Source organism: Gigantopelta aegis, chromosome 4, assembly GCF_016097555.1.
Source record: "Gigantopelta aegis isolate Gae_Host chromosome 4, Gae_host_genome, whole genome shotgun sequence".
Taxonomy (NCBI): domain Eukaryota; kingdom Metazoa; phylum Mollusca; class Gastropoda; order Neomphalida; family Peltospiridae; genus Gigantopelta; species Gigantopelta aegis.
This window is the reverse complement of record NC_054702.1, coordinates 90,799,202-90,818,470: the sequence shown is the minus strand read 5'-3', so window position 1 is coordinate 90,818,470 and position 19,269 is coordinate 90,799,202. Positions and strand designations below refer to the sequence as shown.

The following is a 19,269-nucleotide window of genomic DNA, read 5'->3' as shown; positions in this document are numbered from 1 at the left end:
TTTGTATATATTCTAATACTTTTTGTCTGTTTTATTTGCCAAGATTGCCACTGTGTCTGTTGAGTTAATCTTAGAATCTGTTGTTGTTTGTTTCAGGTAAATCATACACCATGATAGGCCGAGATCATTCTCCTCAAACACTGGGCATCGTACCTTGTTCCATTGCCTGGCTCTTCCGTCTGATAAACGAACAGAAGGAGAAGACGGGGGCGAGGTTCTCTGTTCGAGTCTCGGCAGTGGAAGTCACTGGGAAACAAGAGATTCTGCGAGACCTGCTCGTTGATGTTGCTCAAAGTAAGTAAAAAATATAAATATAAATCTCTTTCCTTCTTTTATTGTACTGTAAGCTGAAGGCTGTGGTTACTGCATGTAGCATACAAAGTCTTAAATATTTTTCTTTCTTGCAAGTTGGTTATTTGAACATATATTCTTGTGAATATCATTTCAACATTGTTTTCTGATATGACACTGAATGTTTGTTGGTTTGTCCACCAATTATTAGTTAGGACCACCAGTGGTTTATTGCAAACCTGTAGGCATTCCATTTCAGAAAGTCTATACTAGAAATATAGTTTTTTCTAAAATCATTAAGAAACTGACAAACCATTTGGTTAAATACCGGACAGCCATGGGACCATGTAAAAAATCCAGTTTGAGGGAATTCCAGTTTACTGAGGGTCTAGTTTAGAGGGATTTTACGGTAACAATTATACCTGTTCTGTATAGTGTTTAGATTAATGGAAATTAGGTTTCCTTGTTATTATTGTGAATGTTACTGAAAAGTATGGACTATTTTCGGAACTGTGAAAAACCCCATCAAACCATTGAATTATTAATAAATATAATAATTTAGGATTCATGCCGAGCTGTCATCATTATATTCTATTTGAGAAAAATGTTGCAATTAATCTGGTAATGCCCGACCCCACAAAGGTAAACATGGTCAGATACTACCGTATGTGCTTTACCAAGATATGCAAATAGACCATAAATAATGTTGGGGAAAAAACCGACAAACATTTTCCATACTGTTGCCACTAAATTACCTTATTGGATTTATAATTTTGCAAGTCTGTTTGTTCTGGGATATCTCTGTTTGGTGTTCACCCAAAGTGTGTGAACGTCAAAACTGTGAGATCCGATAGAACTTTATTGTGCATAATCAAACAGAAATATTCATCGCACTGGCAAGGAAATGACATCAAGTTGGCCCTGCCATTGTGGACTATCACACACAACCAGCCGAATCAATGGTGACCTGCTGAAATTCATTCCAGCTTGGCCTCTGTAACCTGATAACATGGAAGATTTCAGACAGGTCTTTTTGCCAGGGGAAAAACCAACTCATCCCAGAAGGCTTTAGCAGATGAGCGGCAACCCCAGAAAACCCTCAACATTCCTTCATTCTGTCTGGCCCACAATGGTGGAGAAACCTTATTAAGCGAAGACAAACACCTCTCCCACTGTTAAGTGAGTCCTCCACGGTGCAGCCTGTGTTATCCTAACCACGTTTATCCAATCAAATATCCCGTTTTCATAATCTCACAAAAGGGATTTAATCTGCCCTCTCTCCAGTGGCCATCGAAAGCTGAGTAACGCTGGATTTACAGTGTTTGTTGCTTCCAAACTTCATCATTCAGGTCTTCATATTATTTGATAACGGACTTGATGCAAATTAGGTTTCTCAAACAGCATGCCGACACTGGACGATTGTCTGAGTCATGACTAATTAATTGGAAATGAAAGTGTTCTTAATTAGCAGGTTCAGATTGTCTTTCATTATATGTATTTGTGTTATGGGGAAAGCGAGACGGTTTGTGCAGCGATTTGGGCTGTTTTATTATGGCTGGACTTGATGGGCTTCACGTGAAGATAATGGGATTGATTCGACGCACATGTCCGACACAGTGTCGCTACAGCTCACATGACGTGCACAATTTGAAACTCATCCCGCACATTAAAGTCATCCCGGTGCTGCTCCACACTGAACATTTTCCATCATTTTCTCAATGGTTATGTTGATCAGTGGAGCCTTCCCCTTCTCATTATCAGTAATTTAATAAGAAATATTACATAATCTCATAGGAGGGTCTGCCCTAAACGGCATGCAAGAACCTGACCTCAGTGTAGCATTTAAATTAAATTAGAAAAATTCATGTTCAATTGAAATTATTTAAAGTAGCATTACCCAAGCTGTGATTTGCATGTCTGACCATATTTCTGTTGCTAGTATTTATAGTTTAAATATATAGTTCTTAAAGGGACTGATCTGAGTGTGCAGTAAAATGTTTCCTAATAACAGAGAATTTTTGGTGGCCAAAATTACATATTAAATACATTTCCTTGTTTAGAATACCAGTGTCTGTATATCCAATGTACTTGTGATCATGAGCCAATGTTTGTTGCAGTCAACTAAATATGATTTTTCAGTTTTCTTCATAATTATTGGAAGGTAAAATCCAGTTTGGGCTACTACAAACACTTTAATTGTTTATACAATCTCTGATATGCAATTATACTCATCAGTAAGGCTCTGTCCATCCATCGGTCCCACATAGTTTTCCGTATGTTTGTTTTTCACAATGCCTTGAGATATTGTGTATAGCTTTTTCGTGTCATGTTGCAGATAACTTTCATGGTGATTTATCCATTTTTGAGTTATGGCCCTTGAACTTAGGAAATTTGAAAATGGGGAAACAGATTTTTTTTTAACGATATTAAGATGAAATGTTGTATATAGCTTTATCTTGTACTGTTACAGATCAGTTGTCTTGGGGACATGTATTGCTTTAGCACTACTCTCAGAATGCTTGTTTACACCAACTTGTTTCCTGGTCATTCATTTAACTTGTTGCTTGTTTATTTGTATAGAATACCTCAACATGCCTGGTTATTCATTTATAGTCCTTCCCACAGGGAACATATTTTTAACTACAAGTTAAATATTTCTAAGCTGATTTTCCAAATTGCACACAAAAATAGTGTTTTTGGGGGGGGTTTCGAAAAAACTTTCACTTTTTTCTTACGTCAAACTAAACTAAAATTATACGTCAAACTAAACTAAAATTTATTTACAAAAATCATTCTTCCCTGGTTATTCATTTAATTTCTTACCTGATCATTAATTTCACTTGTTATCTGGTTATTCATTTAACTTATTTATTACCTGGTTATTCATTTAACTTATTGCCTGATTATTATTTTTACTTGTTACCTGGTTATTCATTTAACTTGTTACCTGGTTATTCATTTAACTTATAAATTACCTGGTTATTAATTTTTCTTGTCACCTGGTTATTCATTTACATTAACTTGTTGCCTGTTATTAATTTAACTTTTTCTTAGTTATTTATTTAATTCATTGCCTGATTATTCATACACACTAACTTGTTTCCTGATTAATAATATTCATCTAACTAGTACAAATTCATACTCAGTAACATTTTGTTGCTTTGCATGGTCACACAACCTTTTTCCTGGTTATTTTTGTAACATGCTTTGAACAAGGTGCTGTATGCAGCCTGACTGTATTATGCAGCTCAGTAGCAGTCCGATTGTGTATTATGCAGGGCATTATCGAGGGAGTTTATGTTGAGGTGTCCCCGTGGACGTCTCTGACAGGTTTCTGAGCACTCAAGTGTTCGTCTGACGTGTGTTCATCGACTGTCAACGTTGGCTGTCTCCGCTCCACGCTGACCCCAGCACAACCTTATATAACATCGGCCTCCTTCATAGAAAATGTTAAAATACCTCTCACCTCTTTCCCTTTTCACCATTTCTGTCAACTGCTTGGGGAAATGATTCAATTAAGAATCACTCGGAATTGTCATGTACTCAATGGTATGGTAAGGAAAGGAATTCTCAGATCGATTAAGTCTTCTCGTCTCCCAGCAAACTTGCTGCCTTTTCTCCACTTGTTGAAGGAGAGCTACAAAGTCCCCAAACTGCATCTTAATTTGATTTAGTTTGCATGCCATCAGTGCTAGAAATTGTCTTTGATAGCCACGCAAATTGTTTTCGTAGAGAATTTAGATTCAGCTCTTCTCTCTTTTAATGAAGGACAAAAAGTGGGCTACTTTTTTTTCCTGCAGTGTTTAATGGAAACAGACTTGTTGGACATGCAGATTTAATTGTCACAGAGATGCTGAGCAATTAGAGTCGTGCCAGAAATATTGGTGCTAATTAGAAAAAAGCTTCCATGAGTGAGTGTCTGGCATATCGGCTATTAAGAAGAAAAATATGAGGCTATAAAAAAACTTATATGATTGAGGCATGGTGGTGAGGTAAAGAGATGGTCTAATGGATGTGTGTTTTTGCTTGACATTACACTCAGGTTTTCAGTTTCTTTTTAAGACTTGTGCAAATGTTGGTTTCGAAGGCTCGTGCAGACTTATTACAAATGCAATTTTTTAGTTCCTTGAAGTGACAGAAATTGTCTGAGATTGGGTTGATTTTTTAAAGCTATAATTTCATTTAATTTCTTTTTCTCTTTTAAACTACATAATAAATATTAATAAAATCAACTAACTCACTTTTAGATTTTTTTTTTTCAAGAGTGTTTTTAGTGATCAGCATCATCAACAGAGTATATTGCTCTTATACATGTATCTCCTACTGCTGGCCCTTCATCTCAGTTATTTTTCATGTCCCAAAAGCAGTGATATGTACTGTCCTGCCAGTTGAAAAGTGCATATAAAAATCCCTGGCTGCCAATGAAAAAATGCAGTGGGTTCATCTGAAGACTAAGAATTGATGAACCCTAGTTTGACACCCAATAGCCGATGTATTTTATGTGTTGGGGTGTCATTAAATGTTCATTCATCCATCCATTCATTCATTCATTCATTCATTCATTCATTCATTCATTCATTCATTCATTCATTCATTCATTCATTCATACATACATTCATTCATTCTGTCAGAATTATCAAATGTTTGACATCCAGTAACCAGTGATTAATTAATCAACATGCTCAAAATAAACTTTAACTTTCTTTGTACTCCATATTAAGAAAAAAATGTGGTGACCATCCCTCTTTCCAAATGCTTTTGAATTATACAGACTATACATTGAATATGTTTATGTTCATTTTATAAGTAACATGAAATCATGTATCAGTATTGTGTATATATCCATGTGTATATATCCCTAACCACGTTCTTATGATCACTGGAATGATTGAGTCCTTAGTGAGTTGATTACTCATTTCTTGATTCATGCGCTATATGAGCGTCATTGTGATGGTAAGCCGGTAAACGGTTTGTGGTGCAATACTGACAGCAATCATTGCCACCAAGTGACTACAGGACAGTAAGTACTTCCCTATAGTGGGCCAGCCACTGATCAATACCCCCGCTGTGTGTCTGTGTGTGTGATAGACTCCATAAGTGCTGACCATCACCAGAAAGCTGGGAGTGAGTGGCAGAGCTGACCCTTCTGACAGAACACTGCCAGTTCTTGTGGACAAATCAATCCTGACTTTGCATGTCATATCTGCTGGGCTGTCAGTGCCTGCACGATTCTCACCATTGTGGCTGGCAAGTCCTGACATGCTTATTAAAAACACATTAATTGGATGGCAGCGTTCTGGGGGTAATTTGGTGTCACTTACCAGTGTATAGGTGATTAGTGGGAACAAAATGTAACACCCAAGCTCACAAGTGCTTAATTAACAAATGATTAGTTCTGTTGTGTGCTTAGGTATAATAGTCATCTATTAAAGGGAAGAATAACAAGTGTGTATAAAAAAGAAAATTCTGGTCAATGTATTAACATATGAATTTTTTTGCATTAGTGAATTAATATTTTCAGAGGTAAAAATAATTTTTATGATATATAATGCATTACTGAGAGAATTTTTTATATACAAATGTATATATATTTCTATATTGCTTGAATTGGTGGGGTTTTTAAAAATGTTTTTAGCATACAGAGTATTCAATTACATTGTAACAAAGAAACCTACTATTACTAAAATATCTGTTATTAACACTACCTCCACTGTAAACAATAACACATGTAGCATTCAGGTGTTCATTTATTGAATAAGATCTGTTTAAAATGACAACCTTTATTAACAGCCACTTGTCTTATCTACCAAACCATACAACTTGACTGCATGTATTATACCTCTATACAGAGACCACCTGCTTTTAAAGATGACATAAAAAAAATATGTAGTTTCCTTTGTGTGGCCTTGATAGCTGGGTTCAACGTTATCTTTGTTATGGCTTTCTTGTCTCATTTTGCATATCCCAGATGTGCATTTGTTTTGCTTTGTACAAAAAGGTTTACTATACAGACTGACAGCATATTACCAGAGGAACATACTAAAACATTTCTTTTTAGAAACATTTCTGTTTGTATGGTTTGGATTTAGAGTTTTAGTGTACTATTCTGTGGTGCTTCCCTCCATTTTATGCTGTGTGTCTTGTTTTCTTTATGGATCATTAAACATGTGATCTTGTGTAAGGATTTTGCCTCAGAACATTTTACCTGTCTGTCTGGATTGAGGTGGCTATATAGTGCTGTCTGAAAGGTATTTGATGATTTATATAACCTTATTAACACACATCTGCTGACATCAGAAGTTGTTACTGTCTGGAGAAAGTCGTCAAGATTTAGGTCGTCTGAGATTGTGTTTTATGCAGAAAAAGTTTTAACTTAATTTGTGTTATATCTAAAAATATATGAGCAGAAAGTGTCAGAACTTGTAACTTTTGTACAGGTAAGAATTAATTTAACATGTTTAATGTAACTAACAATTAACACATACAAGGTTATAGATGGTAACTTGTTACTTGAATTTCTCATATATCTCAAATTCAAACTTTGTAACAATGGAGTAACAATGTATACATTTCATTTTATTTCAACTTATTTTTGAGGTTATATCCAATTAAGGTTCAAGCACTTGTGAAATATATAATTTGAATTATACATTTTTGCCATTAATGATATGACCTTTTTCATAGCATATATAATTTACTTGATCAGCATTCCATGCATGAAGTTTTGCTCTTGTGTATTTTGTGCATTTATCAAGACTCACATTTGGTAGCAGGTTGGAGTTCAGGCTTATCTGTACTTTTCATGTTAACATAGGAATTCTGAATGCTGTATACAAGTATTACAATTTTTATATTCATGTTCTTTAGATCTACTTTGCAGACATTAAAAAAGCGAGTTTTGAATCAATAATTCTCTGTGACTGGAACTGTAGGTTTCATCTCCTGTTTGTCTTTAGCTTTATCATGTACTGTTACAGATCACGTTTCATGATTTAACAATTTTTCGGCCTGGAACTTTTGGGCTTTTATGGAACATGCATATTTTGCTTTAGCAGTACTCTCAGAATGCATGTTGTATTAACTAAAAGTTCAACAACACCACTAGAGCACATTGATTTATTAATCGTCGGCTATTAGATTTCAAACATTTGGTAAGTTTGACATACAGTCTTAGCCCAATGGGCCTACCAACAGGGGAGGGGGATCAATCCTGGACTGACCGTGCATCAAGTGAGTTCTTTACCACTGGGCTATGTCATCATATTAACTAATAATTATTTGTGGTTTTTCAGGTCAGGAAGCAACTGGAGTTGGCACAGCACCCGGCGTGTACCTGAGGGAGGACCCGATCTGTGGTACCCAGCTGGAGAACCAGAGCGAGCTGCGTGCCCCGACCGCAGAGAAGGCTTCATACTACCTGGACGCTGCCCTAGCGTCGCGGGCACCCATCGAAGACGACGGAAGGTCCTCCCACGTGCTGTTCACACTGCATGTCTACCAGTACCGCATAGAGAAAGCAAACAGAGCAGGGCTGCCTGGAGGTGAGTGTGTGGGAGATTGCTATTGGATGTTATTTTTAAGACATTTAAACCTCGTCCAATAAAAAATTGTGATATCTATAGATTATTTTTTGTTACACAAATGTCCTGGTATCAGAAAATTTTAACATACATTTTAACACTGCCATTCTTGGACACACTATTATTTGTTCATTTGGCAAAGATATATATACAGTGAAACCTGTCTTAAGCGGCCACACAAGGGAGTAGATAAAAGTGGCCGCTTAAGACAGGTGACTGCTGATTACAGGTTGCTACATATATAGTCTTTAAAACGTTTGCTGTTGTTTCTTGTTTTACCGTCTGTACTTCTAATCAATGGATGTGTGCTTCACAGTTGACTATAAATCAACTTGTGACACGTCTCCTTCAGAAAAAATGCAAATGAAATGTATTAAATTAACTGTTCTCAACAAGTTTATTTTCTTTTTCTATTTAATTATTTAATTCCTACTCCGTGCGGTGCATTGTCATAGTAAGTGAATCTGCAAATGCCAAGCATTGCCTGCCCAGAGGCAATAAGATGAATTGCAGAGTCATACTTTCTTAATTGATACCCAGTAGAGATGTCGGGATTGGATGGGTACTACTATTCCTGAAGGTGTTGAGATTGGTTATTTGCTGCACCTTTTATATATTCTTGTGACACGGTTTCTACAATATTAGGCAATGATTCAAGATTTGGTTTAAACCAGTTTTTTTGTATGTTAAAAAAGGTAATTTATTAATTGTACTTCATTAGTATGTAATCTATATAGCAGTTTTAACAACCCGGGCCCATATTTGCGAAGCTATCTTAGCGCAACGATATCATAAAACCATCCTAGGCTATGGCTATTCAGTAGTACATGCATTATAAGAATGGGCTTTTGTATGTGTACTTATAATATTTACCACAAAATAAATGAAAATAAGTTAGTAGTTTTGTGGTTTGTTTTAATGGTCTTTGAGTTAAATTTAACCATTCACTTTGCTAGAATTCTATCTTGAATACATTGGTAGTTTTGTGGTTTGTTTTAATGGTGTTTGAGTTAAATTTAACCATTCACTTTGCTAGAATTCTATCTTGAATACGTTGGTAGTTTTGTGGTTTGTTTTAATGGTGTTTGAGTTAAATTTAACCATTCACTTTGCTAGAATTCTATCTTGAATACGTTGGTAGTTTTGTGGGGTTTTTTATTGGTCTTTGAGTTAAATTTAACCATTCACTTTGCTAGAATTCTATCTTGAATACGTTGGTAGTTTTGTGGTTTGTTTTAATGGTCTTTGAGTTAAATTTAACCATTCACTTTGCTAGAATTCTATCTTGAATACGTTGGTAGTTTTGTGGTTTGTTTTAATGGTCTTTGAGTTAAATTTAACCATTCACTTTGCTAGAATTCTATCTTGAATACATTGGTAGTTTTGTGGTTTGTTTTAATGGTGTTTGAGTTAAATTTAACCATTCACTTTGCTAGAATTCTATCTTGAATACGTTGGTAGTTTTGTGGTTTGTTTTAATGGTGTTTGAGTTAAATTTAACCATTCACTTTGCTAGAATTCTATCTTGAATACGTTGGTAGTTTTGTGGGTTTTTGTATTGGTCTTTGAGTTAAATTTAACCATTCACTTTGCTAGAATTCTATCTTGAATACGTTGGTAGTTTTGTGGTTTGTTTTAATGGTCTTTGAGTTAAATTTAACCATTCACTTTGCTAGAATTCTATCTTGAATACTTGGTAGTTTTGTGGTTTGTTTTAATGGTGTTTGAGTGCTGAGGTTAGATATAACCATTCACTGTGTTAGCATTCCATCCTGAACTGATGTCAAGATTGCTCTGTCAAGTGCTTTTTCCTCCTTTTTTTTCGTCTTTTTTTTTACTTCGCATATATGCTCCTTTTTTTAAATATCAAACTCCTTCAAGTCTCTGTTCTTAAATGATTAGATTTTAACTTTCTTTAGTTTCTCTTTACATTTTCTTTTGTATTAGCAGCTGTCTTGTGTGAGTTAATTGGTGAGGAAGGTGCTTGGTTCCTGGTGTAATCTCTGATGGAGAAACCATGCCTCACTTGTGATGATAAGGTTACATTATACAAGATTGACACTTCTAGTATTCATCTGATTGTTTTTCTTCCTTAGTGTCAAGTCACTGGTGTATATCTTATATATCTGCACTTTAAAGAATTTCTAAATGATGGCTGTGTTGAAAGCATCTTGACAAGTGAGCCACCCAGTGAAGTTTTTCTAAGGTGTTTGTGCTCAACACTGGCAGTTCAGTGATGCCACTGGCATTTAAGTTTCAAGAACTCGAAATAGTCATTGATGCTGTGAACAGGTTTTTTCTGCTGCTATGTATCTTTGAGGTTTGTTCAGTAATGTTGAATCCTGGATAAGCTGGAGGTGGAGGAGTTGTGGGGGGAGGGAGAATGTGTCAGACTAACTACTTGAGGTTTTGGCACTGAATAGAAGTAGATTGAACGCTGACAGCTCTCTAGTCTAGTGGTAGAGGATGAAGTACATGATGTAATAGCTAGTGACAAGTCAGTAGACCAATTTTTTTCCAGTTCAAAACCAATATTTCAAAATTTTCTGTAACCAGAAGTCAGTTTACATGATTTTTGCCTAGATAACCAATTGGTCAGTTACAGTTATATTTGTGCAGTGTAATCAGTTACCTCCAGTTTGCATTGGGGTTACCTTTTGAACTTGGCAAGTTTTAATTTAAAAATGTAATGGTAATCCCATAGCTGATTGGTGATTTACATGAATTTAAAGTTATGTAACTGACACATGAACAAGACAGTTGTTCACATGTGCATGTGTTGCAATTAGCTATGATATTTTCTGTCTTCACTATGTTCTTTTCCTGACCCAACCAGTGCATCATGACTGGTATATTAAAGGTCATGGTATGTGCTGTCCAGTCTGTGGGAAAGTGCATATGAAAAGATCCCTTGCTGCTAATGTCGTGTCAATAATTACCAAATGTTTGACATCCAATAGCCGATGATTAATACAAAAATCAATGTGCTCTAGTGGTGTCATTAAACAAAACAGACTTTAACTTTTGGACTGATAAAGTATAGCAAAATATTACTTAGCCACTGGTACCTGTAAATATGCTATTAGTTATTGTGTTAGATACTGCTTTCTTTGTTTTTCACTACATTAGGGCTATGGTTAACCCAGATTAATTCCAAATCAATATCAGGAACCAAAATCTGTTAACAGTGCTAGCAAAATATTAATTAGCCACTTTTACCTGAAAATATGCTATGAGTTATTGTGTTAGCTTTTTTCTCTCACTAAATTAAGGTTATGGTTAACCTAGATTATTTTCACATTAATATTAGGAAAAAATCTTAATAGGCCCAGTTTATCTAAGATAAGATTACAAATCATTCATACACTGATGAATTATGATGAAGTATATCACAAACTTACGTCCGCTTGTCAGCATACCTCGCTTGAATTAATGGAATAAGATTCCATCATTAGTTTTATGTTCTTAGGTATAAACATTATCACACCTTTAGTTTGGGAGTGGTAATAATATAATATTATAAGCTTTTCTTTTGTCAAAACTACAAAACAGATTTTGCCTTTTAACTTTAGAGTAATATATTTTCAAAATCTTAATTTAAAAATGTTTTGCTTCTGTTTGTTATAAATTGTAATGATATTCAGATAGAGTACATAGTACATTTAGTTCAACAGAAGTTCTGTATATAATATTGTTATTTTAACAGCAACAAGAATAAATGGCATAAAAATATTCAACATTTTCTAAAAGCAATATTTATTCCATTATTAAATAAAGTGGATTAGCAGACAGGCTGTAGACCTATATACACACATAATCATGTTTACAGGTGAATGGTTATATTCATTACATGGTCGTTTAGTAAATATTGTACATCATCAGTTCCACTTTGTTAATGACATTTCAATGTAACTTCTCAATTATTTACGTAACAGCATTTGCTCTTAGACACTGAACATTTAATAAGTGCTGGCAAATATTTCCCCATGTGTGTAAGAAGTGGCGCGGAATTCTCTGCCTCATGCAGCACACCTGAGAAAGGTGAGGCAGGATCACCTGGAAACACCATTTCCTCGACAACACACAGAGAAGTGCAGCCATTTCCTGAAACAATCCAAAAAGCAAGAATGTTTTCCCCTGTAAATTTGTTTTGTGAGCCGGCTGCCAACTTCGCTTGGCCAGCTGTGGCGGTAGTTGAGCTATCAGCACCACCTCCTTGTGGGGCTACACTGGGCATGTTAGATGGGTTAGGTAAATAAACACAGTGTATATACCAGCCAGCCAGCCTGGGGCCTGGGTCCAGGAGTTGTTACATGTAATTTGAATTTCGAAATGATTCATGGCACTGAACCAGCTTGTCTCACTGGTGACCCCGGTAGCTGGGAGGGAGTCAGTGGAGTGAGAAATAAATCTGCCATTTTTAACTTTCCAATTAGAATTGATGGATTTTTTGCTTGGACCTTGACAATGAGTATGTTAATAAACCTTGTTTCAAACATGGCATCATATTGCATGCCACCACATGGTCATTGACTGGTCCTGAAAACTACTTTATTTTGGGTAATGTGGGTTTTCTTGTGTGTGGTTTTTATGAATGCTGGAGAACATAAAAAATAGAAATCCAGGTTACCTCCCATTCCTCTCCCCCCCCCTCCACCACCCCCACCCCTGTTAAAACCCTTGTAAACACATTTACATTTATTGTTTGATTTTCAATTGTCATCTGTTAGCTAATAAGCTATTTTTCAATGCAACACTTTATTTATAATTAATTTAAATATTAAATTAATTTAATAAAACACTTTTTTATTCCAGATTACATATATCCCTAAAAAAACACATCTACTGACCAATGTAAGACTTTTGATAATCAATGTAAAGCTGTCAAGAACTTAACCATAAATAACATTGATCTATAAAATAGATAGCTATACTATAATAACAAACAATTCCTTTTTTTTCATCTTTCTTTCTCGTCTTTTATTCTGATTACCGTGTTTATGTCATGTTGGCATGTTAACCAATCTCAAATTCACTTATGTTTAGATGGTATATATATTTTTTAAACCTATGTCAGATTGACATTTAAAAAATATTTTATAATTTAGTTTACTAACAAGTATTAGACAAGTGTCATTTACTCCTCCTAATGGTTTTTTTAAAGTAATTTTGTATCATCTCTACATGTGAAAATGATGGTGAGATGTTAGAGACAGTGATGACCAATGAATCATTATTTGAAGACGTTTACTGTTATAATGTATTGTGAAATCAGTGTCCGATCTTCTTACACCACACGTTTATCTATGCCTGCTTGAAGACGTTAACATGCAATAGGTCACACAGTGTGACAGGCGAGTGATACGCTTCACTTGGTAGCAGCGTTTAGTCTATCCTTCCAGACACTATCACCTTCACTGATGACAAACCTAATCACCGTGCAAATAAAACTGCCATCACTGCATCACATTAGCCACAATGAGGGCCGGCTCATCTTTAGGTGGAATCGCTTTTTCCAGACCCATCTCTAGATTTGTGCAGACTTTCTGGCTGGTAACCATCTTGTGTTTTCCCATTTTCTTTGTTGTAACCACTGAAGCATGGCAAAGAGGGATCTTGAGACACATCAACATGTCTGTCTTGGAATCAATGGACTAAGAAATACATGTGTCAGAGTGTGCTCTTCTACCAAGTTTATGAAATTTATATGATAGATTTATTGTTTCTCTTGGAGACGGATGCACTCAAAAGACCATTGGCTGAAGATTTCCCTCTAATTTATTACCCTATACAAAGAGTGTATTCTCAGGGTTAGTGTTGGCCTGGGGTACAAAAGGTCATAGGATCGACCCTCATCAGACCATCACCAGTCGCTGGTTGGTTATGTCATTGCATAGCTTTCTAAGATTACTAAGAATGTTTCTCAGTACTAGGTTCAGCTTGATTAACAACTTTGTAGGCTTTATAAGAAGGTTATATATATATATATATATAGGCTTCAAACAGAAGATAGTGTTCCATACACGATGGTGTGTATCCATATCAAAAGCCTTGGCATGTGGTGCCCTGTCTTGAAAAGTACATGTACACTGTACATATAAAATATCATTTCCCATAAGTTAGGTAAGCTGCATCCACTTCCAGGTGCCTTAATATTCATTGATTTAACTATATCATCTTTTAGTTGTCTTCTGTTATAGACTGACATGTCTTAAAATTATTGAATAATGTGGTGGGGTAGTATTTCACAAGCTCTTCTTTCCTTTTTGAAGATGTAATATGAATATTTGTATACCACAACAATTCCATGACATACACTGATACAGATATGTGTGTTCCTGTTTGTGAAGAAGCACATATAAAAGAACCATTATAGTTAGGTATCCTAATAACAGTAGTAAATATATAGCTGCACTGTTGATTACACCATCAGCTAAGGCAGCTTTAAAAAAAACTTTCCTTCATTTTATTTATGATTATAAGCATTATGACAATATTGACTGAACAGAAATGTTGTCCATGAATGAAAATGATATTTAAGTGGTGATAGTATCCCATAGTTCTTCATTTATTTTTGTGGGATTGAGCTAGAAGATAAAATATTTAGAGTAAAGTACCAGATCAGATTTGCAGGTATAGAGTGGTGTAATTTGTGCCTATATTTTGAAGTTGTCTGTTAGAAGTGCTGTTTGGCCTGTCAGAACCAGATGGACAGCTGATACTGACTGACACAAGTTGCAAAAAAACATCTGTTGGGTGCTGAACTTTACACTCTGTGGCTAGACATGTTGTTCTTAGAAATGGTCTGGCTCTCCTATTGAGAATTCAAAGACTTCCACCACCGAAAGGAGTCCACACAGGAGGTTTTGAGGTTTTGTACTGTGTGTGGTGGCTTTTAAAATTGTTCTGCTTCTTTCAAGGATAATTTAATGTTGTGGTCACTGAAAACAATTAGGACTGAAGGCAACTGTATTTCAGATTGTGTGTTTGGTGAATTGTAGAAAGGTTCGTTTTAGAACTAAGAAATGATCTGCATATCATAATGAAAATTGACAATCACAATTGAGTTATTCAGATAAAAATACAGAAAATTCTGTAATTTACAGAAAATACAGAAAATTCTGTAATTTACAGAAAATACAGAAATTCTGTAATTTACAGAAAATACTAAAAATTCTGTATTTTACAGAAAATATAGAAACTTTTGTATTTTACAAGTGGTCTGCCTATTCTATGTTTGTTGGTACTTTATACATGTATTTTTTCTCTCTTTGAAATAATAAGGTAGCTAATTTTTACTGTTTTTCGACAATGTTACTCTTTTGACCTATATTGTAATTGAAAAGCATGCATCAAATGATGATTGTTTTGATTTGTTTCAGTTGCCGGAGGTCGAAGTAGACTGCATCTGATTGATCTGGGCAGCACATCCAAGTCTAAAGACCCCAACAATGTGGGACTCAGTCTGTCAGCGCTGGGCAACGTCATCATGGCCTTGGTGAATGGCCAGCGTCACGTTCCTCACAGGTAAACATGTTTAAAATACTCAGTGTCTTTTATAACTTGACTGTTGTTTGACATGTAGTCAGTGGCGTAGGAAGATGCCAAAAAGTGGGGGGCACACTTTTATATTTACATACTTTTACATTATTATAAAGCAAATATAAAGCAAAATATCTGAAAAGTGGGGCGCACATGCCCCCCCTCCCCCCACTTCCTACTCCAGTGCATGTATCCAATTAAGGTTCAAGCACACAATCCTTGGCACATTTTTTTAATCTGATGGTGTAGTTTAAGGGGAAAGACTGTGCCTTAGACCTTAAAATGGAATAAATTTACATATATGGGATGTATTTAAACCCCTCCACTCCACCCTATGAGTTTAGTTATCTTACACCTTCCCATTGAGCCATATTAACTCCCTCTGGGTAGGAATCTGAACTGGGATGTGAACCCAGTACCTCCCACTCTTAGCACTAATGGTCAGTTGTATTTTGTATTAATTTACATTGCTATAAAGCTAGAGAATGTGTTTCCAAATCTTCAACAAGCCAACATATTGCCAACATGATTGATACTGTGAAAGACTCAGTCTGTTATGAACATTGTGAAAGACTGTTGTAGTGGAAAACATATACCCTAGAAAAGTGAGCTCTCTTTAAATAATTACCTATATTTGTTTATTAATTAATAATTATGGCCATGATAAAATAAATCCTACATTTTCATCCCCACTTGCCCTAGGACACAGGCCTGCCTCTGGGGTTTTTATTGGCAAAAAAGATTCTTTGAAACATTTATTATGATGGTTGATGTGCATTACAAGTATTTTTATTGACCTGAAAATGTAACATAAAATATAAAATTTCACCACCTCGCCCACAATTAAAAAAAAAATTGATATGAAAATCTAGCATTTAATTTATTATAGCCTATTAAATATAATTATTTGTGTACTTCCGTTAAAAAAAGAAAATCTTACACTAGTATCAGAATATTTGATATGATATGTCACACATCTTCAATCTGTAAACTAAAGTTAGCAGTCTTACAACTATCATCAGCCACTTACTGGTGTAAACATGCCACACTTGACATGTCAGCAGTCTCCCCAGGGCTACTCTATGATCTTTCAAATAGTCTCCAGATTCCAACTCTCTCTAACACTTCTGGCCAGATTACAGCCAAATTAAAGCTTACACTGTGGTGTAAATTATTCCCATGTTATCAGACATGATATTTCTCCATCTGACCTGGAGGCAGTGTTAGACAAGCCAGTGGGTGTTCGGATCAGTGTATCTGATTGAAGTCTTGTCAGACATGTTGCCTTGTCAAGTCCCATCAGCTCAACACACCAACAAACCAGGGGCATCAACTTCAGTCTCTTGAACACTCCATATTGGTCCCTATCTATTTTATAGAAACTAACTGTCCAGTGTTGGGGTTTTTTTTTCTCTTTAATTAACACAGTAACATGTAGTTGATTCTCTTATCTTTTTTGTATATTTTTAGTGCTGGGGTGTCTTTAAACCTTCATTCATTCATTTGTTCATTCATTATTTCATTCATTCATTCATTCATTCATTTGTTCATTTGTTTGCTCATTCATTCGTTCGTTCGTTCGTTCGTTCGTTCGTTCGTTCGTTCGTTCGTTCGTTCGTTCGTTCGTTCGTTCGTTCGTTCGTTCGTTCGCTCGCTCGCTCGCTCGCTCACTCACTCACTCACTCACTCACTCACTCACTCACTCACTTACTCACTCATTCCAAGTTGTTTGTTATTAATATGTGATGCCGCGTCCAATAATCACATTATATTAAGTTATGCTGGTATCTTTATCATGGTTATATTGGTTTAATAACACCTCAGCCCATTTAAACGATGGATATATGGTGTCTGACATGGTTATTTTGACTCTTAGTCAAATGAATGAAAACACACTGCTGCCATATAGCTTACTAATTTTTAAAAGCAGCTAGGGATCTTTTATATGTGCTTTGTTGTAGACAGGACAGTACATACCACAAACTTTGATGCACCAGTTATGGGGTACAGGTCAGAATGGGAAAATTTCTAGTCCATGAAGGACAGTCTATCCTATGACCCATGACACTTTAGGCAAGCAGTTTTACAGCTGAGCTATTTCCTACCCCAGTTACCTTATAGAGGGGCACAATGTAGCCCAGTTGTAAAGCATTCACCTGATGCACAGTCAGTTTAGGATCGATCCTCGACATTGGACTCATTGGGCTATTTTTCATTCCAGCCAGTGCTCCATAACTGGTGTAACAAAGGATGTGGTATATACTATTCTGTCTGTGGGATGGTGCATAATTATAAAAGATTCCTTGCTACTAAGTCAAAAACCATAGCAGTAGGTTTCCTCTCTAATTATCTGTGAGGTTCATAACCATATGTCCTACACCATATAACTGTCATTTGAAATGTGTTGAGTGCATTGTTAAATAAAACATTTATCTTTTTCTTTCTGTTACTTTATGGAGTATAGTGATGTACATGATTGATTGCAGTTATGGTATCTGATTGTATCACAGCTTTGTAGAAATATCTCCTCAATTACATGTTGATAATATATGCTGGGTAGACCTGAGTATAAGTACTGATTATGACAAATTGAAACAATTTCCATGGCATTCCCAATATAATGCAAGAATTCCATTATCATGCCTAAACATCACTGCTAAAAAACAAAATATGTTTTCAAGCTACTATAATCTGAGATGGGTTCTAAAAGCTTTATCAGCCTAGTATTTTATGTGAATGATGTGTTCACTGGAACAAGTTAAACAGACACAAATGATAAAAACCGGTTTTATTTGCAACTAAAATTGCTTAATTTGTGATGTTTGCATTTTGCTGTCTGCCGTTATCATGACTATTGTGGAGTCACAAACTGGAATTAATCTCAGGAATAACTTGTTTGGTGTAGTTCTCATCATTTCTTGTATAATGCAACATTTCATGTCTGACCCAATTTCTTTAAAATTAATGGATTCTGCATGTTTAGTTTGTCAGCCATTCCTAGGTTGCCATTTTTTTCGTACCTTCTGTATGATGCAGGCCCATACACAGAGGGTTGGGGGTGCAACACCCCCACCCAAATTACCAAAGGTCCACATTTTTCCTATCAAATTTAGATAATTTAAGGAATTCGTACCAGCTCCCCACCCCACAACCCATTAAAAATCCTGCATATAGGCCTGCGATGGTCAATGATTAAGATGTTAGTTACTTACATTTTACATTTAGTTTATCTGTAGATGCTGGATAGAACTTACAAAAATATTTGATACATGTATTTCTGTTATTGATATAAGTTACCATTGTCAATCTGAATTACTTTTATATAGGAAAATACTGCATATTACTGTAACTTTTTAAATTAGTTTTTGGTGATAGGTTGTTTCTGAATGTGCAAACTTACCAAATATACATTTGACTCTTCATGAAGTAATGGTTGAGCACATGGCTGAGGTGTGATAGTCCACCCTTTGAATTATTGTATATTCTAGCTAGTGCCACATAATTGATACATCAAAGGCTGTGGTGTGATAGTCCACCCTTTGAATTATTGTATATTCTAGCTAGTGCCACATAATTGATACATCAAAGGCTGTGGTGTGATAGTCCACCCTTTGAATTATTGTATATTCTAGCTAGTGCCACATAATTGATACATCAAAGGCTGTGGTGTGATAGTCCACTCTTTGAATTATTGTATATTCTAGCTAGTGCCACATAATTGATACATCAAAGGCTGTGGTGTGATAGTCCACTCTTTGAATTATTGTATATTCCAGCTAGTGCCACATAATTGATACATCAAAGGCTGTGGTGTGATAGTCCACCCTTTGAATTATTGTATATTCTAGCTAGTGCC

At 35.5% G+C, this 19,269-nt stretch overlaps 1 protein-coding gene across 1 annotated transcript in view; it reads left to right on the top strand.

Moving 5' to 3' along the window:
• Positions 1-19,269, top strand: part of LOC121371399 (kinesin-like protein KIF26B) — a 217,361-nt gene that overhangs the window by 180,110 nt on the left and 17,982 nt on the right. Inside the window, exons 10-12 of the mRNA XM_041497266.1 lie at positions 97-294; positions 7,584-7,832; positions 15,254-15,398. Of these exons, the coding sequence (XP_041353200.1) occupies positions 97-294; positions 7,584-7,832; positions 15,254-15,398 (592 nt within the window). The remainder of the gene's footprint in view (positions 1-96; positions 295-7,583; positions 7,833-15,253; positions 15,399-19,269) is intronic.